General features: G+C 54.5%; 2 protein-coding genes across 10 annotated transcripts in view; one reads left to right on the top strand and one right to left on the bottom strand.

Moving 5' to 3' along the window:
* The first annotated feature begins 2893 nt into the window (after window positions 1-2893).
* On the top strand, window positions 2894-23974 carry Slc8b1 (solute carrier family 8 member B1). 7 transcript variants are annotated; one of them, XM_087198155.1, is made up of 18 exons: window positions 2894-3042; window positions 3105-3216; window positions 3562-3632; window positions 4960-5170; window positions 14003-14155; window positions 14235-14287; window positions 14369-14426; window positions 14547-14652; window positions 14725-14892; window positions 15240-15347; window positions 15891-15950; window positions 16113-16240; window positions 18007-18148; window positions 18395-18516; window positions 19592-19745; window positions 20221-20301; window positions 21303-21367; window positions 23110-23974. In XM_087198155.1, exons 4-18 carry the CDS (start codon window positions 5024-5026, stop codon window positions 23305-23307), a joined length of 1743 nt encoding a protein of 580 aa, XP_087054281.1. In that variant the 5' UTR covers window positions 2894-3042; window positions 3105-3216; window positions 3562-3632; window positions 4960-5023; the 3' UTR covers window positions 23308-23974. The 7 variants fall into 7 exon arrangements, with proteins under 7 accessions (XP_087054281.1, XP_012927219.2, XP_087054283.1 ...); XM_087198156.1 differs by having other exon boundaries at window positions 2899-3042; window positions 3135-3216; XM_013071765.3 differs by having other exon boundaries at window positions 2898-3632; window positions 23197-23385.
* Window positions 14724-23975, bottom strand: part of Tpcn1 (two pore segment channel 1) — a 67618-nt gene continuing 58366 nt past the window's right edge. The window contains exons 30-31 of one of the 3 annotated variants that reach the window (XR_015446218.1): window positions 23865-23920; window positions 14724-23265 (exon numbers count right to left, since the gene is read on the bottom strand). The gene's annotated coding sequence lies outside the window, so the exon portion shown is untranslated. Of the gene's footprint in view, window positions 23921-23975 lie in introns of all 3 variants that reach the window. The other 2 variants (XR_015446217.1, XR_002394520.2) reach the window with 2 other exon arrangements.

Below are 23975 nucleotides of genomic sequence, written 5' to 3' on the forward strand. Positions count from 1 at the left end.
TAAAGCAAAGGTTCCTGTGTCCTAAAGCAGAGGGTTCATTGGCTCCAGAGCAGTATTTCAGTCCAGTCCCCTCATGTTGAACACATAGGGTGCTTCTGACCACTGCAGAATTGTGATGCTCACTTCAGTAAATGTCCTTCTGCTTAGATCATTGGCCAAACAGTCTCATCTTCACAAGAGCTCCGGGCAGGGAGAAGGGCTCAGTGTTTTCAAGCCTCAGAAGCTGGGCATTGACCAACTGTCAATTCATCTCCAGAAGGATGAGTCCAGGCCAGATGTCTTCTAGTAGTGTCAATAAAAATATTCTAAGCTGGGTGTGTGGTGACACACACCTGGAATCCTAGCACTCAGGAGGTTGAGGTAGGAGGATCAGGAGTTCAAGGCCAGCCTGGGCTACACATCGAGACCTAAAAAAGAAAAATCTTCTCACAGGGACTGGGCATGTCGCTCAGTGGGAGAGCCCTTGCCGAGCATAGGCAAGGCCCTCAATTCTACCCCCAGAACAACAACAACAACAAAAACCCTCTTGTACAACTGGTACTGTCTTCTCTTCCTGGGGTGACCATGAGTAGTGAGCTCCCCGTCTTTGAGGGATTGTAAGTAGGAGCTGCCAAGATCAGCAGCAACATTTCCCTCGGTTAACAGTGAGGCCCACACACCCTCCAGGCCCCTCCAGACACCCAACCTCAGACTGAAACTTCTGCTTCTCCTCCCTCTTGAGGCCCCCTTCCTGCTTCTGCTGCCCCTGGGTCCCTGTATTATGTCCCTGGGTGCCTGGTTCCAGTGGTGAAGGGATGCAATCAGAGTCATTCAGACCTAGGCACAACTCTGCATCTGCCACTTCTCAGCAGGTGCGCTGGGGACAGGTGATTTCCCTCCCTGGGGAACTGGGGAATCACTGTAGCTCCAACCCATAGGGTTGTTACCAGCATATGCAGCATATGTGTAAATCTTCAATATAGAGCTGGGGCAGGCTTATAATCCCAGTGATCAGGAGGCTGAGGCAGGAGAATTACCTAGAGTTCAAGGCCAGCCTGGGCTACATAGTGAGACCATCTCAAAAAAAAGAAGCCAAGGACAAGGTCACCCCACATGTGACCCCGTAGGCTGCTGTCCATGCACAGGATTGGAGGATCCTTTCTCCTCCCTCTAAAATACAGTCCCCTCCGCTACTCACCATGCCAACTAGACACCCTGCACATCACCTCTGTGGATGAAGGCATGGTGGCAGTTCTTGTTTTCCAACTATGGTCCCTCTAGATCTGGATGTCACCTTCTCCTCCTAGCATGTGACAGATATGTCTCCCTCGGAGAGGTGGGATGTTTCCTCATCTTGAATCCCAGTGGCTCTGTGACCAGGGCAGAGATGACACTGTGTGACCCAGTATCACTTCTGCAGCTGTCATATAAGGCAGTAGAGCTTCCTTCTGTTCTCTGGCCCCATGGGCAGTTCCTTGATGCACCATTTAATCAGGCTCCAGGGGAGCCCAGAAACCAGCTCCCGCAGAGAGACAGCATGGAGAGGCCCCCACTGCTCTCCCCAGCCACCCTCTGACCCAAGCCCAGACTGCCGCCCTGAGCCCTGTTCTGATTCATGACCTTCAGAAATGCAGACATGTTGCTCGCTGGGCGTGGTGGTGCACACCTGTGATCCCAGCACTCTGGGAGACTGTGGCAGGAGGATCACAACTTCCAGTCATCCAGCCTGGGAAACTTAGCAACTCATGGAGGCTCCATCTCAAAATAAAACATAAAAAAGGCTGGGGATATACCTCAGTGCAAAGGCCCTGGGCTCAATCCCCCAGTACCACAAAAATAAATAAGTAAATAAATAAAATGCTGTTGTATTTGGTGTCTACCCTCAGGGACAGCTTCTTACACAGCACTAGGTACCTCAGCTTTTTCCAGTCTAGAAAATGGGCCCTAACCCTACCCCTGGCCGCCAGGGCAAGGTGAACCAAGGCTGCTTCCACCCCACTGGCCTCCCTCCCCGTCCCCAGGGCTGTCCCCTCCCTCAGCCCTGGGAGCTTCGGGCCCAGCTGACCCGCGATGGTGACACTGAGGCCACCCCCTGTTGAGTGTCTGAGCCCCAGGGTCAGAGGCTCTAGGAGGGACAGAGGACTTTGCTCCAACCTCAGAAGTTCGGAGCTTCCTCCCAGGCAGCAGGTTACCAGACCCCAACAGCGCAGGCTGGGTCATTCCGACTCGGACACCGGCCTCAGCCGACTCATCACCGGCCTCCGAACACTGGCCCGGGCTCCTGCAGGGAAGGGCTCCCCCAGTCAGCACTGTCGCAATTACGGGGTGAGAGTGAGCGCGGGGGCTTCTGGGGAGGGGGCGTCCCCCGTGCCGGGCTTGGGCCTTGGGGCTTTAGAACTGGGCCACCGCTCTGGGACCCCACGAGGAGGGTGCCGTCGCCATCCCCATATTGCAGGAAGGAAACTGATGCTCGGGGGAGGTCTCAGGAGTGACAAAAGTCACAGAGACCCAGTGCGCTGCCGTCCAGTTGCCCAAGCTGGGCTCGAACTTGCCATTCTCCTGCCTCAGCCTCCCGGAAGTGCTGACACTCAGATTCTTCTTATCACATTCATTCCCAGAAGCAGTTTGACGCCCTCTGCCCGACCCCATTCTCTGAAAGAGAGAGGGAGTCTCCTGGATTTGCCCCGCAACTGCCCCCTCTTGGCCTCGTGCGGTCTTTTCCCACTTAGTTTCATCTACTTTCACTTCAGCTTCTGCTTTCATGGCGACAGCAGAACCCACAAGCTGAGGGTCACAGGGGAGGGGGAGGGTGAAGACTGTGGGGACCGCCTCCCTAGCTGGAGCCCTTGCCTTTAAGAGCCGGGGCGGGGCGAGCCTCCCTGGGCGTGTCCGTGGGCGTGTTCTCGAGCACGCCCCATTTGGGGCGTGGCCGAGACTGGGCGGGCCCCGCTGGCTCCCGAGATCCGTCCAGAACCGAGGTCGCGCGGCACGGGCTCTTGACGGGACCGGACGGCCTGGAGTCCTGGCGGGGTTCGACATCTGAGGCTCCAAGCGCGGCCCGAGGTAAGCGAAGCCGCCCTGCACTCCCATCCGCACCCAAAGTTTAACTTCTCAACATCCCTCAGGACTGAGTCAGAGACGCCCTCCCTCCAAAGCGCAGCCCGGTTCCTTCGTCCCCTCCCAGTGTTCGCCCGCCTCAGGGTCACGCATGCGGGAAGAGCGCAATAAATATCAGAGGTGAGTAAAAGAAACGGGGCAAAGAAACGGGGCGGCTTGCAGGGTGTGGTGCTCACGCCTGTAATCCCAGCACGCTCGAGGCTGAGACAGGAGGATCCTCTTGAGTTGAAGGCCAGCCAGGACTACATGTCGAGGGCCTGTCTCAAAAAAGAGAAAGAAGAAATCGGGGGCCAGTAGAGGCAAAAAGTGCACCGGGTCTGTAGTGGGGGCTCTGTGGGTGCAGCGCTGTGTGCTCCGCGCCCCCAGCGTCTGTGTCCATTTCGCAGAGGAGGATCGGACTCAGAGAGGTGGGTTGAGCTCCCCGAGGCAGCACAGGTCTCAGGGGCTGAGGCGAGTGTTTCTCAGTCCACCACAGGTTGCCAAGTGGAGCCTCAGGGCCTGCACGTGGAGTCGTCAGGAGAACCGGGGCCCAGCAGGTGAGGAGCAAGGTGGGACAGGCACCCTCCGGTCCCTCCTGTCCTCTCCCCACTCCCTTCTGCTGCCAGGACATTGGGAAATGTGTGGGCAAAGAATTACGAAAAAAGGGGCCAGGACTGCAGCTCAGTGGCACAGCGCCTGCCTCGCAAGGGCAAGGTCCCAAGTTTGATCCCCAGTACCAAAATAGATAAATAAAAGAAGGGAAAAGCCCCAAAACATTGTTTTATGAATTTTGTTTTTCCTGACTGCAGAAATAAAACATACTCAGTGTAGAACATGTGGGAAAGTGTACAAATCAGTTTACCAGAGACACATTTTTCCCAGTTTAATCCTCCCTCTTTTGGCTTTGTGACACATAGTATTGCTATGTAGCCCAGGCTGGGTTGGAATTTGCAGCCCTCCTGCCCCAGCCTCCCAAGTGCTGGGATTACCGGTGTTTACCTTCTCACCTGGCTCACTTTAAATCATTTGGAGAAAAAATGAACCCTTTTCCCACTGGCCTTGAGGGAGGAGGCAGAGGTCCTTTCTGCTGCCAGCACCTGTGTGGCCTTGACCAATTAATTCACTTCCTGGACCCCTTCTCCAACAGAGGAGCTGCAGCTGTCGTGACTGCCTTGCTGTGTGGCTCCGGGCAGCTCACAGAGCTCCTCTGAGCTCTTCTGTAGAAGCAGCACAGCGAGGGCAGTGTGGTCACCAGCTTTGTCCTCAGGGCTGGGTGAGGGGGGCATGGCTGGTAGTGGCTCTGCCTCAGTTTGCCCATTTGTAAAGTGGGGTAATACCTGGGGGTTACATGAGGTCATCCATGCAACTTGCTGCATTCACTCCAAGATCAACAACAGCACTGCTCTGAGGCAGGTGCACACCTGTAATCCCAGCGCTCTGGGAGACTGAGGCAAGAGGACTTCGAATGCTAGCCCAGCCTAGGCAATTTAAAGACTGTCTCAAATTTTAAAAATGAAAAGGGCTGGGGATTTTAATTCAGTGGGAAGACCCTGGGTTTAATCCCAAGGCACACACGCACACATGCACTGTTCTGCTGGCTGTGAAACAGGACAAGTCACCCCAAAGTAGGTTTCCCGTGTTCTGAGGGCTCCCCATCCCACCCGCCACCGCCACTTCCCATATTCGTCTCCCCAGTGGGTGCAGAGGAAAGGGGAAGGACAGGCCTCTGCTTGCTGCTGGGGAACCCCGTGAATTCCCCCACCCAGGTTTCTGCTTGGTGCTTGGCTTTCTTGGGCTGGAGCTGTGGGAACAGGACAAGTCTTGGGCCTTTTTGCTGGGTCCCTGCCCCTTGGTGACACAGCTTCCCCATCTCCCACCTTGCAGTTCCTGAACCCCAGAGCAAGCAGAACTCTGGGAGGGAAGCAGCTGAAGACCAGGCCTGTGGCCGATGGGCAGTGGATGGCTGGACCCACGCCGGCTGCTGAGCTGGCTCTCTGTGCTGCTGATGGCAGAGGCAGCGTCCAGGGTGAGGGCCTCGTCCACAGGGGCTCCTCGGTTTCCTGCTGCAGGTGTCGTCTGGACCCCCACGGTGGATGTGAGTGTCCAGGGTGGAAGCCGGGGTTGGGAGGGGGCATTCATTCCATCAACAGGAGTTTATCAAGCATCTAGTTAGAGCCAGGCACAGAGCTGAAGCCTGAAATGTGCCAGGGAACAGTAGAGACTCCTTGCCGTCATGGTGATGAAGTAAATTTAAACTGGGTGCGGTGGTGTCTGACCATAATCCCAGCTACTTGGAAGGCGGAGGCAGGAAGATCTCAATTTTGAGACCAGCCTAGGTAACTTGATAAGACCCTGGCCCAACATACAAAAATAAAAAGGCATGGGAATGGTGGTGCACATCTGTAATCCCAGCTCTCTGGGAGGTTGAGCCAGGAGGAGCTCCACTTGGGCAATTTAGGGAGACCTGGTCTCAAAATAAAAAATTTTTAAAAGGTCTGGGGATGTAGCTCAGTGGTGAAGCCCTTCCTTAGCATGTGTAAGGCCTTGGGTTCCACCTTGCTCCTAGAAAGAAATGCAGAAGTAAACTTGAGCAAGCAGGTGCTGGCATGCTAAGTACCCTGTGGAGAGTAGATGAAACCAGGGGGATGGTGTGTCCAGCTACTGCAGGATGGGGTCTCTGGTGCCCTCTGTGACCCTGCACCCAGCCCTGCACAGAGACAGGAAGTCACTTAGATGCCTGGGGGAAGAGCCAAAGGGTGGCAAGTGCAAAGGCCCTGGGGCAGGAGCAAGCCCCATGTGCTTCTAGAACAGCCAGGAGGATAGAATGGCAGGGACTGGGTGACTGAATGGAAGACTGTTGGTGGAGAGGCACAGGTGGCCATATCACGAAGGCCTCTGGGGCTAAGCCTAGGAGGTGAGAATGATTTACATGGGTGTTTCGCAGCAGGATGCTGAAATTGATTTATATCTTTAAGTGACCTCTGGCTGCCGTAGGGAGAATGGATTGAGAGGGGAGAGGGGAGTGGCCAGGAGACCAGTGAGGGGCCTACCCCCATGGAGGTGAGGAGGCCAGAACAGAGAGGGAGGATTTGGAGTAAATGTTGCACCACAGGCAGGACCTCCTAATGGATTAGGAGAGCGTAGGGGGGAGAGAAAGTGGAGCCAGCCGGGTGTGGTGGTGCACTTGTAATTCCAGCACCTGGGAGGCTGAGGCAGGAGGATTACCGCTTGGGCTGCATGGAGAAACCCTGTCTCAGAAACCCCAAACAAACAAATAAAAGAGACATCCCTGGGGAGTCCCCTGCAGCAGGGGGCTGGGCTTTCCTCTGTGGCCTCAGGCAAGGGCGGGGGGGGGGAGCGGTGGATATGAAGGATATGAATCTGCCCACTCTGGCCAGGTTATCTGCCCACTCTGGCCAGGTTAAGTCCGGGTTATTAGCCAGCTGGGCCGGGGCTCACCAGTGCCACCCACAGTAGCTTGCACAGAGATGAGGACGCCAAAGCTCAGGGACACGAAGGTGGCCTCGAGGAGGTGGCCGGGCTGGGCTGTGGCCTGCGTCCTCTCTATCCTGCTGCCTCCCAGCAGTCGAGCAGCTGACCTTCTGCAGGTCCCACCACTGTCCTGGGAGCCCGGAAGCCAGGGGAGTTCAGGTCCTCTTGTTTGTTGAGACATTTATTGTTTGTTTGGTTTTTTTTGGTACCAGGGATCGAACTGGGGACCTTGCGCTTTCGAGGCAGGCGCCGGAACCACTGAGCTAAATCCCCGGCCCCATTGAGACATTTATTGAGCACCTATTGTGTGCCTGGGGATATCATGGTCCCTGCCCCTGAGGAGCTTATGCTCTTCATGAAGCAAATCAAGAAATAAATACACTGGGCTGGGACAGGAGGATCATGAGTTCAAGACCAGCCTGGGCTACGTAGTGAGCCCCCGTCCTAAAAATCCAAATAGAGAAGGAAGGAAAAAAGAAAAGGAAAGAAACCCACAGGATAACTTCAGCTGATAATGAACAAAACAAAACAGCGGGGGGGATGTGGTAGAAAGAGTTGGAGGGCCAGCTACTTTTGCTGTCTGAGGAGGTGGTGTTTTGAATCTGACCTGGATACTTCATGAAGATGTCGGGGAAGAGCAGTCTAGGCAGAAGGGCCTGCAGGTGCAAAGGCCCTGGGACAGGAGCAGAATGATATTTTTCACAGGCAAAATCCAGAAAGCATGGCAGGAGAGGTAACAGGGCCACATCGCGTAGGCTGTGTGGGGCCCTATACCAACTGGGGCTGTTCCTAGGGGTGGCACACAGCTGTGCCTATCATTTACAGTTTGTGGGCAGAGCCTGCCCTTTACATATTGCAGTTTCTTTCATGCTGTAATCAAGTCATGCATCCTGGAAAAGGGGAAATATTTGGCTCTCCATAGAAAAGATTTAGCCAGGTGTGATGGTGCAGGCCTGTAATCCCAACACACAGGAGGCTGAGACAGAAGGATCGACACAAGTTGGAGGCCAGCATGAACTACATAGCAAGACTGTCTCAAAAAACAAAACAAAACAAACCCACAAACTTGTTATCTTACAGTTCTAGTGGTCAGAAGCCATAATTGGTTTCTCAGGGCTGAAATCAAGGTCAGTGGCCCGGCTGGTTCCTTCTGGAGGATATATGGGGGAGCAGCCTCCCTGTCTTTCCCACTCTTGATGTGCACTTGGCCTTGAATTCAGTACATGGCCCAGGTTGGCCCTGAGCTCAGAATGATCCTCCTGCCTCAGCCTCCCAAGTACTGGGATCGAAGGCTCTTCCTCTTGTCCTTGGGATTCCCTTGGGCCGAGTCAATCCAGAATAATCTTCCTATCTCAAGTTCGTCAACTGAATCACAGTTGGCTATGGAAGGTGACGTGTTCACAGGTTCCGGGGATTTGGATCTTTGGGGCCCATCAATGACCTGAGCATGGCCCAAGAGAATGAGTCAGTTCTGTGACCCCCCCAGGGGCTACATTTGCATGAGGAGGTGGCCTTGGCTGTGGGTGACGACATCTGGGGACTGCATCTGGAGTATAAAATCCCAGTCCTTTCTTGATAGCTACTAACTAACAAGTGGAAAGATTCTTTGATTTCCTAGTTATTTCATTGTTCGCCGTTTCATGGAACCAGGAGACTTTGGCAGTCTGCATCCCACACTGGGCCATGGACATATGTGACATCAGGGTGTCAGTGGCCAGAGCAGGTCTGATGAAGCTGCAGTGCAGCTGAGGAAGCCGAAGCCCAGAGACATTAAGGGATTGCCTGAAAGTCACACAGCAAGCTGGTGGCCAAGCTGGGTCTCACCCACAGGGCTCCCCACTGCCCATCTGGCAGAGGCTGCAAAACGATGGCCATATCAGGTGTGGGCTCAGCTGGCTGCAGCAGTTTTCTTTCTCTCTGCAGAGAGTGTAGGGTGTTTGTAATCAGGCGTCTCAGTGAGGCCAGCAATTCCCAGCTCACCACAGCTCCCGTGGTCAGGATGCTTCCTCCCCTGCCTGGCTGTCTTCGGGTCTAGCCTGACCCCTGACCCTGCGGTGCTCAGGGATTCCCTGGGGCTGGGGAAGAGGAAGTGGGGCTCAGAGTGGACCACCTTCATCTACTGCACGGGTAGCTGGCCTGGGGTCTGGGGAGGGGACTTCCGGTACGGGGGCCGCTGTGGCAGGAAGTCGCTCCTGGAGGCCGAGGAGGCCCTGCCTTGCTGACTCATCCCTGTCGCCAGCTGGGGAGCGTCTCCTGGTCCTCCCTGGCTGACCCTGGAGACCTGGGGGAGGCAGGAGGGAGGGCAGGAAGTGAGAAGGAGCCAGAGGAAGAGGCTTCGTCGGATCCATTGAGCAATTTATTTCTACTGGAGCTGTGGCCAGTAACTGTCACCCAGAGCTAGCCCAAAGCCATTGGCATGGTGCTTTGTTGCCTTGGAACGGTCACTTTGGCTCTCTGTGTTGCTGTCTCCTCATCTTTGAAGTGGAAAATCTTTTTTTTTTTTTTCCTGGTTACGGGGATTGAACTCGGGACCTTGCACTTTCGAGGCAGGCGTCGGAACCACTGAGCTAAATCCCTGGCCCTCTTAAAAATTAAAAAATTTTAGGACTGGGTAATGAACCCTGGGCCTTTGCACTGAGCTACATGCCCATCCCCAATCCCTTTATTTTGAGACGGGGTCTCACTAAATGGCTAAGTTGCCTGGGCTGACCTTGAACTTGCAACTCTCCTCCTTCAGCCTCCCAGAGTGCTGAGGTCACCGGCATGACCAATTTGAAGTGGAAACAACGGTGCCAAGCTCCTAGGCCTCTTAGGAAGACCCGGTGAGATGAAGCCACAAGGGTCCTTGTGTGCCAGACACTGGGCCACCAGGGCTTGGTGGGCAGGCGGAAGTTGAACAAGTCTATGACCCCACAGACAGCTGAGTGATTGCAAAACATGATCAGTGCTTTGTAGAAGACCTGGCCTGAAGGGGGTTGTGACAGCTTAATGCGTCTGACCTAGCTAGGCTGGGAGCAGTCTTGAGAGGGCTTCCTGGAAGAAATATGGCAGGCGCCAGGAACAGCTTCTGCAAAAGCCGCTCCTAGGTTTCTTGTTGCTGGTTTTTTGTGGTGCTCCCCAGGGCGCCCTACCACAGAGTCACACCTCAGCCCCAAGTGGTGCATTTTTAAAGCCCTTCTGCTAAGATTGGGGGTCAGGAGGCCAGGTGGGAGCCTCTTCGGGTTGGAGGTGGACAGAAGGGATGGATTCCAGTTTTAGAAAAATAGCCAGGTCTGGTGGTGTGCACACCTGGAAGGCTGAGGCGGAGGATTGCTGCAAGTTCAAGGCCATCCTGGGCTACATAGTGAGTACAAGAGCAGCCTAAATCACAGACCTCTGTCTCAATGCGTGTTTGGCCTGCTCCAGAGGCCCTGGTTTCAATCCCCAGCACCAAACAAACAAGTGCTAAATAAACAAAGCTAAATAGCATCACTGAAGCTGGTGGTGACTGAGCAGCCACATCCCAGACAGGAAGTGGTCCCAGGCAGCACCGCCTGCTTCCAGGTGATCTCGTCCCCCTGGGGCAAAGTCCAAGGTCTAGGCAGAGCCCAAGGCCTAGGCCGAGGGGTCATTCCTCTCTCCCTGTCTGGAAGCAGCTGGCTGGACTTGTGTTGTTGGGTAGAAGCTGGGGGCTAAGTGGGGCTGGGGAGTAGCAGAGATTTGGGACTTGCTTCTGTGTGATTTTCATTTTTGTTTTTTGCAATGTTAGAGATGGAATCCAGCACCTTATACATGCTAGGCAGTCACTCTACCACTGAGCTATACCCCCAGCCCTTTTTATTTTATTTCGAGACAAAGTCTCACTAAATTTCCCAGGCTGACCTGGAACCTTGCAATCTTCCTGCCTCAGCCTCCTAAAGAGTTGGAATCACAGGTATGTCCCACCGTGTCTGGCTGTGTATGCCATATTTGGTTTATTCAGCCATCCACTGATAAACACTTAGGTTGCTCCCAAACTCTTTGGCTGTTGCAAATAATGCTGCTGTAGGGCCAGGGATTTAGCTCAGTGGTTCTGCCATCTGCCCTGCAAGCACAAGGTCCTGAGTTAGATCCTCAGTACCAAATAATAATAATGCTGTGGACAGACAAACATCTCTGAGGCTTCTTGGGTGGATGCCTGGAAGTAAGAATGCCAGGTCAGCTTTTGAGGAGCTGCTGTCCTGTTGTCCACAGCCATTCCCACCAGCAGTGCACAAGGGTTCCAGCTTCTCCACATTTACGGACATTTGTTGTCTGGGTTTTGTGGTTGCTGGGGATGGAACTCAGAGTCACTAAGCTGCCCCAGGCTGGCCTCAAACTTGGAACTCTCCTCAGCCTCCAAGGAGCTGGGATTACAGATGTGCACCACCATGATGGCTTGCTTTTCTGTCTGTATACTTGTCTTCCATATTCGTGCCCAGGCCTCTCTGGATCTGCTTCTAGAGGCTCCCGGACTAAAAGGTCCTCAGACTTTTCTCTTTCACTTCTAGAATTGTCTCTGAGAGCCCCATGTAAGGAATTTCACTGTGGCAACATTGTGAAATGAGTCACACTCACACGGTCACCGCAGGGAAATGCATATCTCCATTGTGTATCCTCAGCATTTTTTGGAAACAGGATCTCGCTATGTAGTTCAGGCTGGCCTTGAAGTCACTATGTATATCCCAGGCTGGCCTTGAATTTACAGCAATCCTCCTACTTCAGCCTCCTCCCAAGTGCTGGGCTTACAGGTGTGTGCCACCACACCTGGCCTCCTCCGCATTTTTTTTTTTTTTTTTGCAGTATGAGGGATTGAACTCAGGACCTTGCACTTGCCAGGAAGGCACTGCGCCACTGAGCTACATCCCCGAACCCTCCTCAGCATTTTGAAGAGCAGCATGAAAGCCATGGCTGCTTTGACAGAAAACACTGCAGGCAGGCAGGGGAGAGCCTTAGGAGCCCGGCTTCCTGGGAGGCTGAGACAGGAAGATCCCCTTTGAGCCCAGCCTGGGCAATTTGGTGACTTAGAGAGACTCTGCCTCAAAAAATAAAAAAGGACTGGGGATATAGCTCAGTGAAAACGTTCTGGGGTCAATCCCCAGTGCCACAGAAACAACAAGAACAGCAACTCCAGCTGGGCGAAATGGCACACACCTGTTGTCTTAGCACTTGGGAGGCTGAGGTAGGAGGATCATAAATTTGAGGCCAGCGTGGGCAGCTTAGTAAGACCCTGAACCCAAAACAAAAAGCCCCGTGTGGTGGTGCACGCCTGTATTCTCAGCACTCAGGGGGCTGAGGCAGGAGGATTGCTGCAAGTTCGAGGCCAACCTGGGCTACATAGAAGACCCTGTCTCAAGAAACCAAACCAACCAACCAAATGAAAACAACAATAACAACAACAAACAGCAGCCCTAGCACTTCCAGCTTCCTGGGTTCCAATGTGACTGCCCCTGAGTGGACCCTGGGGCTTGGCCATAGTCTCTTCCACTGTATAATGAGCCCAATAGCAGCAACTTCCTGGAAAGTGTGTTGGGCAGATTAATTCACATACATTTTAAACTCATAGCACTGCTCAGTATGTTTAGGCTTATATTATGTGTTTATGTTATGTATATCAATATATGACAGGCAAAATGTAAAAGCTAATTGCAGAAACAAGAGATTTAAGATGGGCCAGAGGCTGTAGTTCAGTGGTAGAGCACTTGTCTAGTTTGTATGAGGCCTTGGGTTCCATCCCCAGCATAAGGAAAAAAAAAAGAGAAATATAAGGTGAACTCTTTTTTCCCCCCATATTGGGTATTGGACCCAGGACTTTTGCATTGAGTTACATCCTCAGTATTTTTTTAAAAAGATTTTTTTTTAAATTTTGAGTCAGGGTCTTGCTATGTCGCTAAGTTGTCAAGGCTGGGCTCGAACTTGTGGGTCCTCCTGACTCAGCCTCCCAGAGTGCTGGGATTACTGAATAGTAGGGTTTACATACAAATGTATAGAACTGAGAAATGTCTGTAAGGATGTGCTTCAAACTGATCATGGTGGGAGGCCTGAGGAACAGTGAGAGATTATGGAAGGCAGAAATGAGAAGGGAAAATTTAGAAATCTTGGGCTGGGGATGTAGCTCACTGGTGAAGAGAGCTACATCCTTGCCCAGCATACATGAGGCCCTGGGTTCTATATCCAGCTCTGCAAAAACACACCACAGCAACAACAAATTTTTTTTTAAAAAATCTGCTGAGCAATGTAGTGAGACCCTGTCTCAAAATGAAAAAGGGCCAGGGATATAGCCCAGTGGTACAGTGTCCCTGAGTTGGATCCCCAGGACCAAAAAAAAATAATAATAAAAGAAAGAAAAAAAGTATGTCTTTTGAAAGAAACTTGAGTGCATGAATTACTTGTGTAAATGTCAAACACAAGTTTTGTTTGGTTTTTGTTGTTCCTCATTTTTTTGAGACAAGGTCTTTCACTGTGTAGTTCAGGCTGGCCTTAAACTTGGGGATCCTCTTGTCTCAGCCTCCCAAGTAGTTGGGATTACAGGTGAGAACCACCACTCCTGGCCACAAACTTTTTGTTGTTGCTTTGGGGTTGTTTTGATTTGGTACGAGTTGGGAGCAATGCTACATAATTCTAGGGAAAAATCATTTGAGTCGGCCTAGTTCTCCTGCCTACATTCCAGACATAGTTGCATTTTGGCCTCAGGTCACAACTGAGACCTCGGTGATCCCCCGAGGTTGTCCTGCTCCAGGACAAGACCACACCTGCTGGAGAGGCCAGGGAGGAACCAAATCTTCATCTGCATAGTTCCTCATCGTTCTTAGATTTCCACTGGCCCCCAGTCTTTTTACACCTTGTTTATCCCAATGTAAAGTACTGAACTCTGCACTTTCACTTGTTACATCTGTTTCCCCATGGACTGAATAAAAAGTGCTGCAAGCTAGGGGGCTTTTGTCTTTGCTGCCCAGAGCAGCACTGATCAGACCCAAAGCTCAGCTTCTTCTCCTTTGTCTACCTTTCCTGTAATTCGCCGTGTGCTGCTGTGGCTCGCAGGAGACTAGGACTCACTGCAGAGGTTCTGGTAACCACCCTTCTCCTGTTCCCTACAGGTACGGTTTGGGTTTTTTGAGACACGGTCTTGCCTATGTAGTTCAGACTGGCCTTGAACTCTCTGTGTAGTCCAGGCTGGCCTTGAAATCAATATCTAGCCCAGGGTAGCCTTGAACTCAGAGATTCTCCTGCCTCAGCCTCCCAAGTGGTGTGACTACAGCTGCCCACCACCTCACCTGGCCACAAGATTGTTTTTAAAAATAAAACTGTCCAGTTGGTACTTGGAGGGCTCGAGGAGCTTGGGGACAGGCTGAAGGGAGTTTGTCCAATTGCTTACATGGGTCTGATCCGCCAGCCCTGGGCACTCTGTCCCTGACATCCTCTCCCTCCTTGCCCGCAGTGTCGCAGCGTGTGCGGCCTCAACGTCTCTGACCGCTGCAGCTTCATCCGCTCGAACCCCAACTGCCACAGCAACAGTGGCTACCTGGACTACCTCGAGGGCATCTTCTGCCACTTCACGCCCAGCCTCCTGCCCCTGACCATCACCCTCTATGTGCGTTCCCGCCCAGGAGCTGGGGAGAGCTGCGTGTGCCCAGCCAGGGACTCACCTGTCCCCTTCCTTCCCCGCCCAGGTCCTGTGGCTGCTGTACCTGTTTCTGGTTCTGGGCGTCACCGCGGCCAAGTTGTGAGTTGGGCTCTGGATTTGGAGAACACGGGGCAGGGCCAGAGTCTGTGGAAGCCCTCACTGTCCACTTTTCCTCTGCAGCTTCTGCCCCAACTTGTCAGCCATCGCCACCACCCTCAAGCTGTCCCACAACGTGGCAGTATCCTTCGGCCTGGGCTCCCACTCCCCGCAGGGCGCAGGCACAGGGGAGGCTGGGTACAGGGGTGGCTTGTGGCCCAGTGGGGCCCCTGCACGAATCCCTCCTTGACCCGATCCCCATGGTGTCACCTTCCTGGCCTTTGGGAACGGCGCCCCTGACATCTTCAGCGCCCTGGTGGCTTTCTCAGACCCGCGCACGGCCAGCCTGGCCATTGGGGCCTTGTTTGGTGCGTGTGGCCCGGCGGGTGGGGGCCTGGTGGGTGGGGGTGCAGGGTGCCAACCTGGCCGCTGTCCTCCAGGTGCCGGCGTGCTGGTCACCACCGTGGTGGCCGGAGGCATCACCATCCTGCGCCCCTTCCTGGCCGCCTCTAGGCCCTTTCTCAGGGACATCGCTTTCTACCTGACGGCCGTGTTCCTCACCTTCACCGCACTCTACCTGGGCAGGGTCACGCTGGCCTGGGCCCTGGGTGAGCCGCAGCTGCTGGGCTGGGGTTCAGAAAGCAGGGCGCCCTGCGCAGAGGGTAGACACACAGCAAGGGACGCTGAGACCCAGTGCAGAGAAGGAGGGCTGGGGAAGGGACCGGGCCTGAGCTGAAGCCTCCCAGGACACCGCCTGCCAGGCCCCAGGGCAGGGAGGGTACCAAACTGTGTCCTGCCACCCCTGCCCAGCCCGGAGGTCTCCTGGATGCTGGGTTTCAGGGCCGAGGCAGGCGGAGGAAGGAGCGGGGGCTCAGGCCGAGACCCCGCACGTCAGCCCCTGTGCCCGGGCCCTGCGGCCAGGACACTGCTTGGTGACACATGCACCATGTCACAGCCTACCTAGGCCTGTACGTGTTCTACGTCCTCACTGTGATCCTCTGCACCTGGATCTACCGATGGCAGTGCAGGAGATCCCTGGTCTACTCCATGCCGGGGACACCAGGTGAGGGGAGAGGACAGCACCCCTCTGCCACCCACGGCCCTGGAGGTGTTGCTGCCCCAACTCGGCATCCCAGCCTGGTCCCCTCTCTGCTTTGTCTATGCCAACAGCTTCCCCTCCCTCCAGCAGGGTCGTGGCTCCCCCTCCACTTGACAGCAGGGTGACCCAGCTGAGGGAATACAGGCACACACACAAATACACAAATATACAAATACACAATACAACAAACAGTCCACAACACACAAATACACAGTATACACTTGCACAGATATGTACAACACAATATAATATGTGCATGTACACAGACAATACACAGCAAACACTTAGGCAGAAACAAATCCATGCACTCACAAACATCTACACCAGCCAGGTGTGGTGCCACACGCCTGTAATCCCAGCACTTGGGAGGCTGAGGCAGGAGGATTGCTTTGAGTTCAAGGCCAGCATGGGCTACATAGCGAAACCCTGTTCAAAAAAAGGAGCCTGGCCAGCACAGTGCTGGGGGACCTGCCTTAAACCCCCTTCATCCCCTGCCGTCTCCTGCAGAGCTGCTGTCGGACTCGGAAGAGGACCCCATGTCTTCAAATACCAGCAGCTATGACTATGGTGAGGCTGGGCCTGGGTCCTGCTGGGGAGAGGACATGGGGAGTTCAGCTACCTGGGCCGGGGTTTCTGCCTTCTACAGGGCACTGGGAAGAGGGGTGCGGTGGGCAGAGGGCACCCTGCAGAAGCAGCCAGCCCTGCCACACCCTCCGTCCATGCACACAGGTGACGAATACCGGCCACTCTTCTACCAGGAGACCACAGTGCAGATTCTGGCCCGGGCCCTGAACCCCCTGGATTCCCGGAAGTGGAGAAGCCAGTCGGTGTCCTGGAGGGTCCTCAAGGTGCTCAAGGTATGAAGAGGACCTGGAGCCAGATTCCCGGGTGGCCTCCTCCCCTGCTCCAGCTCTGCTCGTCTCTCTCAGACCTTATGATGGGAGGGAGTTGCTCGCTAGCCTAGACCCCCGGGGGGGTATTTTAGGCCTCCTCAGTCTCAGGAGCAGTGGTGAGCAGTGCCTGCACCCCACAGTAGGTCTGGCTACACTGACCTTGGGCACATCACTCAACCTCTCTGGGCCTCAGTTTCCTCCCTGTAAGACAGTGATAATGGTACAGTGTTGTGCTCTGGAGTGGTTGTATTAGACAGTTACTGCTGAAGTGATGCTGGGTAACAAATATGCCTCCTCCATCATATAGATTTTTTTTTTTGGTAATACTGGGACTTGAACTCAAGGGTACTCTACCACTGAGTTCCATCCCTAGCCCTATTTATTTTATTTTTTTTATTCATTTATTTTTTTGGTACCAAGGATTGAACTCGGGTCCTTGTGCTTGCACAGCAGGTGGCAAAACCACTGAGCTAAATCCCCGGCTCCCTATTTATTTTTGAGACAGAGTCTCACCAAGTTGTCCAGGCTGGCCTTGAACTTATGATCCTCCTGCTTCAGCCTCCTGAGTACCCGGGATGACAGGTGTGCACCACCATGCCCAGCCCAGTCTCACTGATGTATGATGACAGTGATTTTCCTCACCTGAGCCAATATGAATAGACAAGGGTGACTCTAAAAGTTCAGACCAGCAGGGCATAGTAGTGATGCATGCCCATAATCCCAGAACTTGGGAAGCTCAGCAGGAGGATGGCTATGAGTTCAAGGCCAGCCTGGGCTACATAGTGAGACCCTGTCTCAAAAAAAAAAAAAAAAATTCAGACTGGCTCATGGTTCAGGTCTGCCTGTGTCTCCTTCTTGGGGCCAGGAGGCACCTGTTCTTTCTGGGTAGCAGAGGCCACAGCAAAGGATCTCGTTCTGTCCCAGGCTGGCCTTGAAATTGGGATCCTCCTGCCTCAGCCTCCAAAGAGCGCTGGGATTGCAGCATGTGCCACCACGCCCAGCTTTCTTACTCATTTAGATATTGGCTAAATACACAGGGTGCGGAGTCAGAGAGCTGGGTCTGTATTCCAGCTGCCTGTACCCCGCTGTGTGGCTGGGGACAAGATCCTTAACCTCTCTGGGCTGTTTCTGGATTACAGCTGCTGTTCCTAGGTGCTTGTCAGGGCTAGCGTGTGAGCAGGGCAACATCGGCCCTCCGAGGACACGGCCCTCCGAGGACACCCAAGTCCAAATCCTAGGACCCAAACACACTGCCTGATGTGGCACAGGGCACTCTGCACGTGATTAAGGGTTTTGAGGTGGGGGCCTCCCCTGGATTTCTGGGTCGGCCCAGTGTAATCAGGGCGTCCTCGCTGGGAAAGAGGGAGGCAGGAACCAGGCACACCTGTAACCACTACCCCAGAGGCCGAGGCAGGAGGATCCCAAGTTCAAGCCCAGCCTGGGCATCTTAATGACTTACTGAGACCCCGTCTCAAAATACAAACTAAGAAGGGCTGGGGACGTGGTTCGGCACTCTCTGGCTTCAGTCCTCAGTATTGTAAAAAATAAAAATAAAAAAGCGTGATGGAGGGTGAAGGCAGGGCTAAGCCAGCAACTGAAGGACCGTCTTAAGGGAGCGGCGCCCCCTGGAGGCCGGGAAAGGCAGGGACGCTCTGTTCGCATCCTGGTGCAGCCCCGCGTCCCGACGTGGGGTGGGCTCTGAGGAGGCCCCGCCCCGCCCGCCCGTGCAGCTGCCGGTGGAGTTCGTGCTGCTCCTCACCGTGCCGGTGTTGGACCCGGACAAGGACGACCAGAACTGGAAACGGCCGCTCAACTGTCTGCACCTGATCGTCAGCCCTGTGGTCGTGGTCCTGACGCTGCAGTCGGGGGCCTGTGAGTACCCCCGGGGCACGGAGGCCAGGGCGGGGCCTACAGCAGGCGCTTCACACCCGTGTGGTGCAGTGCGCACGCTCGGGAGGCCGAGGCAGGAGAATCACAGCAAGTTCCAGACCGGCCTGGAATACATAGTGAGACCCTATGTCAACAAACCAAGCTAAAACAACAAAAATACACAATATCGTCAGCATTTGGCTTCTGTGGGCCTGGGCCAAGTACCTGGAGCTGCCTCTCTGTTCACAGACGGCGTCTATGAGATCGGTGGCCTCGTGCCCGTCTGGGCTGTGGTGGTGGTAGCCGGCACCGGCCTGGCGTCTGTGACCTTTTTTGCCACCTCCAACTGGGCGCCCCCCAGGCTCCACTGGGTAAGAGCCCTGCGCTCTCTGGAGGGCACCGTGGGGCCGGGACCACTTCCCCCCGCCCCGGCGGAACCAGACCTAAACCCCGTGGAGGGCTTCGAACCTGCTCGGGGCTCCCTACTGAGGTGACTCGCAGTCCCACAGTGACCGCAGGACATTTATTTATGTGCCCTCGAGACACTGGTGCTGCTCAGCACTTCCTCCCAAGGCCCAGACCCTGGGAGCCCGCTTCTGTCCATGTGGATTTGGCCATCTGGGACATGGCAGATTAATGGAATCATATGGAATGGCCTTTCGTGTCTGGCTTCCTTCACTTACAATATTTTCATAGCTCATCTATGTTGTAGCATGGGTCAGTCCTTCATTCTTCCTTTTTTGTTTTTGAGACAGGGTCTTTCTGTTAGCCCAGGCTGGCTTTGAACTCAGAGACTCCTGTTTCAGCTTCCTACTTGCTGGGACTACAAGCCTGCATCACCACACCCAGCACCTTTTGTGTTTTGGCAGGTGGGGCTGCTGAGGATCGAACCCAGGGCACCACACATGAGGCCAGTGCCCTGCCACTGAGCTCACCCCAGGCCCTTTTGTTCCTTTTTGTGCCAAGTGACTTTCTGTTGTACAAACACGCCATGGGTTGTTTGTCTTTCCATCTGTCTGTGGACATTTGCTTTTGTTCACTTTTTGGCTGTTATGAACAAGTACTCCTGTGAATATCTGTCTACATTTTCTTGGGTGGAGCCAGGCATGATGATGTACACCTATAATCCCAGCACTCTAGGAGGCTGAGGCAGGAGGATTGCCGTGAGTTTGAGGCCAGCCTGGGCTACATAGTGAGTTCAAGGCCAGTCTGAACTACATAGAACCTGTCTCAAAAAAAAGGAAGAAAAGAAAAACAGTATCTTGCTAACCTTTAACTGAGCACATATTATATGTGAGCACCAGTTGTATATATCAGCTCATTCTGTGCTGTCAGCTACCTGGGCAGGGGTGGGGGGGTAGGAACTGTATCCTTCTTACTGAGGAGGAGCTGAAGCTGTGCCCAGTGGGCTAGCCCTCGGCCCACCTGATGCCCATCCCTCCGCAGCTCTTTGCTTTCCTGGGCTTCCTGACCAGTGCCCTGTGGATCAATGCAGCTGCCACGGAGGTGGTGAACATCTTGCGGTCCCTGGGTGTTGTCTTCCAGCTGAGCAACACGGTCCTAGGGCTTACGCTGCTGGCCTGGGGAAACAGCATTGGAGGTGACTTGGGGCTGGGTTGGCCCCCGGGGGTGGCACCATCACAATATGTCTCTCCAGTCCCCGAGCCAGAGCTACAGCTGGGTCTACCCTCAGAATGTGCCAGGGGCCCACTGTCATTTTAGAGCCCCTCGTGCTTGATGTGTCCATGGGTGTGTAACAAACAGGGATTCACACATCCACACATAAACACTTGTCTAGCTCCAGCAGCCAGGCACCATTGGCCAGGCTGTGCACTGCCCCAGAGCATCCAGGTAAGGAGACAGGGAGACTAAATCCTAGCCCTTTTTCTGCTTACCTTTTGGGCAGTTTCCTAATCCACAGAGAGGTGCTGTAAGTGCTAGCAGCAGAGGGGGCTTGTGTAAAAAATTGGTAGCTATACTTTGTACCACACCCAGAGTTGCTCCTGGCTAGTGCCAGGCCCAGGCAGCCTTTGGGCCAGGGAAGCCACCCGCCACTCAAGGCCTCTTCCCTGCAGATGCCTTCTCGGACTTCACGCTGGCCCGCCAGGGTTACCCAAGGATGGCGTTCTCCGCCTGCTTCGGCGGCATCATCTTCAGTATCCTTTTCAGGGCCACACGCAGTGACAGGGAATCTTGGCATCTGGCCTTGGTGTGTGGCGCTGTCACAGCCAGGCATGGTGGCGCATACCTGGAATCCGTGCACTCTGGGAGGCTGAGGCAGGAGAACTGCAGGTCGGAGCCCAGCTTGAGCAATTTAGTGACTTAGTGAGACCCCTGCCTCAAAAAAAAAAAAAATTCAAAAAGCCAGGGGTGTAGCATATAGTGTGAAGGCCCTGGGTTGGATCCCCAGTGCTGCAAAACAAACAGGGACACAATGATAAATGAAAAGGTGGGACTCTGTTTGCTAGTTTGGCCCAGGGGCTGTTTGCCATCCCGGTTTGCATAGGAAAGCCAGGGAGAGCTAGCATCTCAGAACCTGCAGGGGCTTGGCCAAACGAAAAGGAGGCACAGCGCCCAGCGGTCTCCAGCACACGTCAGGTATGCAGGGGCAGTGCCCATCAGTGGCTACTAAATACAAACTCCAGAGGCGATGCCAGCAGCTGACCAGTGACATGGTTCTGGCTAGCCTGTGTGACACTCCCAGGCCCAGGGGACCCTTTGTGGCAGCTTCAGGGCTGTGGCCTCTCCTCACCACTTGGGTTGGGTGGGACAGAGGGGCCCTGGGCAACTCTTGGGGTTGGCGGGCTGGCGGTGACCCACGTGTGTCAGGATCTCACTGAGTTCAAGACTTCAAGGTTGAGTTCAAACCCACTACGTAGCCTAGGAACTCTGGATCCTCCTGGTTCAGCCTCCTGAGTACTGGGACTATGGTTGTGCACCACGGTGCCTGGCTGGTGCCAAGCACCTTGTTTGATCAACACCCACTCAGGCCACCCCTAGATCTGGTCTCCCGGGTGGGGCATTGGAGGGGCGGGCAGTGGGCACAGCCAGGCTCCTCTTGGGGGAGCCCCAGGGCCAAGGCTGAGCCCAGCAGGAGGGGCTGTGGCCCCATCAGATTAGGGCAACTGCTCCGCTAAGTTTCCTGAGCCTCCCGAAGATCTCCTGGTGGGCGTGGGGCTGGGCTGTCTGCTGCAGACTGCCCGGGGCAGCCCGGAGGTCAAGGTGAGTGGCATCAGTGGGGAGGGGGGGCTCTTCTGTCTCCTCCCACCTCACCCCCTGGGACCCTTCACATCTCATGGTGAAGGGACCTTGTCTGAACTTGTGACAAGTCTGCTTTGTAGAAAATTGAAAATAGTTTGCAAAGAACTGAAAACAATGTATTTCTTGCAAGTTGACTTACGAAAACTCCAAGCGGGAGGGACCTGGCAGGTATGGAAATGTGGGGGATTCTCAGAGTCTCCTGCAGCCAGATGAGAGACGAAAGCAAGACTCTTCGGTGAACTTTATGTTCTCACGTGTGGCACAGGGCAAACCAAACCTGTGCATCGCAGATTGGACCCCAGGCTGCAAGCTGGCTGTCCCGTCCCCAGCACAAGCTCTCTTCTGCAGGACCTCAATCCAGACAGACTGAAATGGATTAAGCCCAGTGAAGTGGCCTAGGGGCTGGTTTTAAGCCTCCCCAGGCTACAGCACTTTGACTATTGGGAGGCTCAAAGACGGCTGGCTGATTGATTAACGGGGACAAAGTCACCAAGAGGCATCCAGGTCCAGAATAGACCCCGGGTGGCGGAACTGGTAATTACCCAGATTTACATGGGCCACGCCCACAGGCAAATAGCTACCTAGAGCTTGAAAAGTTTGCTTTTTCTGAAAGGTAAACACCCTCTGCCAATGCTGTTTACACTCTTTCCGGCCTAATAGGTCCCTTTTCATTAGGGATTCTAAAGGCAATTCCAAATAATGAGGCTTTAGAGCCCCCACTGCTATTCTTTTATGGTGTGCATACGTGTGCATTTCCACACCTTGGTGGGGAGCTGAGGATGCTCTGGAGGTTAAATTACCTAAGGCAGATGTGAGACACAATGCAGTCGATGTCCATGGTGACTGCTGGTTGAAAAACACAATTTGCTTTTTTAATTTAATTTTTATTATTTATTTACTTGAGAGAATCTCACTAAGTTGCCCACACTGGCCTGGAACTTGCCATTCTCCTGCCTCAGTCTCCTGAATTCTGGGGTTACAGGTGTGCCCCGCCAGACCCAGCTAAGTCAAGTTACACTCAGGTCTGGCTGGACATGAATTTGTCATCTAGAAGCCCCTACCTGGAACCTCCGGCCCTGCTCCTCAGCCCCCCAACCCTAGGGTCTGGGAGTTGGCATGGGTGCCAACCTTGCCCATGGAGGCAGTGTCTGCTTTATGTGACAGCAGCACAAGGGCCTTCACAGGGCCTGGCATGCAGCAAGCTCTAAATAGTTGCACAGCAGCGCAGCCACCTTCCTTCAGAACCCACACACTTGCTCAGGTTCATCGTGAAGACTCCAACACAGGACATGGGAAAGGATCAGAGTGGGCCACGAGCTCCCCCTCCACTCTGCTGACACCTCGCTGCCCTACTTTACCATCTGTCCCCATTCATCTGTCTGATTTTCTGATAAACTTCACTAAAGTTCCAGCCCAGGTTGGGCCACTGAGTGGCTTAGCAATACCCTGTCTCAAATAAAAAAGGCCTGGGGGCCTAGCTCAGTGCAGAGGCTCTGGATTGTCCCCAGGATCAAAACCAAGCCAAGCCGATGGAATTGTGTTTCCATGGCACCCAGTGGAGGCCGGGAGAAGCAGGCGGGTGAACAGTTCAGGTAGACGGGGCTTGCCGCTGTGTTGCTCAAGTCTGGAAGTGCAGTGGCAGGCTACGTCCAGCGTTGCCCCAGCCAGGAATCTGCTGGCCACAGCCCTCTTGTTCCCTGCAGCTGGAGCCTGACGGACTGCTGGGCTGGGTGCTTGCTGGCGCCCTAGGCCTCAGCCTCACCTTCTCCCTGATCGCTGTCCCGCTGCAGTGCTTCCAGCTCAGCAAAGCCTACGGCGTCTGTCTGCTGCTCTTCTATGCTGCCTTCCTCGTCGTGGCCCTGCTCACGGAATTCGGGGTGATTCACCTGAAAAGTGTGTGACTGAAGCCACCCAGTGTGTGGCCCTGGGATTGAGGGGGTCCCCATGGCCTCCTGAAGGCAGAACAGGACATGCTCCTGCGGTTGCTCTCGCTGCCAGAGCTCGGGAGCCACCAGTGTCCCCTTGGCTACCAGCAGCCACAGCCCCACTGCTGGGCCAGGGGTCTGCTCAGCAGGGCCGTGTGCCCATGGGCTGAACCCCTGGAGCAAGCTGAGCCCCTCTGAGGAAGCTGGAGTTGGGGCAGCAGGTGGCCACGGAGGTCAGCCCTGCCTCCTCCCACGCTGGCTTCTGGCTGCCTGCACAACCCTGGCAGAGTCAGGGGGACTCGGACTGAGGGCCCAGGACAAGTTCTAGAGCCCCCCAGGTGAGCCACATCATCGAGAATTTCTAGGGTTCATAAACCAAGAAAAACAGGAGATGGCCGCCAACACCTGTCGCTGGACAGCGGCTCCAAGACCTCGCTGGGGCAGCCACGTGGCCAGACAGTGGCTCTGGACGGTCCTTAGAACCCTGTGCCCAGAACCCCGGGTCCCCGGCTGCAACACAGGAGTCTGCTTACCTCAGCGTGCGGGGTGGCCCTGCCTTTCAGTACTTCGCTCCTTTGCCTTCCGTTGTCTGTAAAGGGATTTGGTGTTTTCTAAATAAAGTATTTCCAGTGCTCAGGAAGTAG

This window comes from Heterocephalus glaber, unplaced genomic scaffold, assembly GCF_053883595.1.
Source record: "Heterocephalus glaber isolate CG9 unplaced genomic scaffold, H.glaber_assembly_v1.0 deba00001687, whole genome shotgun sequence".
NCBI classification, from domain to species: domain Eukaryota; kingdom Metazoa; phylum Chordata; class Mammalia; order Rodentia; family Bathyergidae; genus Heterocephalus; species Heterocephalus glaber.

Excerpts from the sequence above, each read along its gene's own strand:
- Slc8b1 (XM_087198155.1), top strand. The coding sequence starts at position 5,024 with ATGGGCAGTGGATGGCTGGACCCACGCCGGCTGCTGAGCTGGCTCTCT. Across the intron at positions 18,149-18,394 it reads GACGCTGCAGTCGGGGGCCT|ACGGCGTCTATGAGATCGGT; the intron begins GTGAGTACCCCC and ends CTCTGTTCACAG. Across the intron at positions 18,517-19,591 it reads CGCCCCCCAGGCTCCACTGG|CTCTTTGCTTTCCTGGGCTT; the intron begins GTAAGAGCCCTG and ends ATCCCTCCGCAG.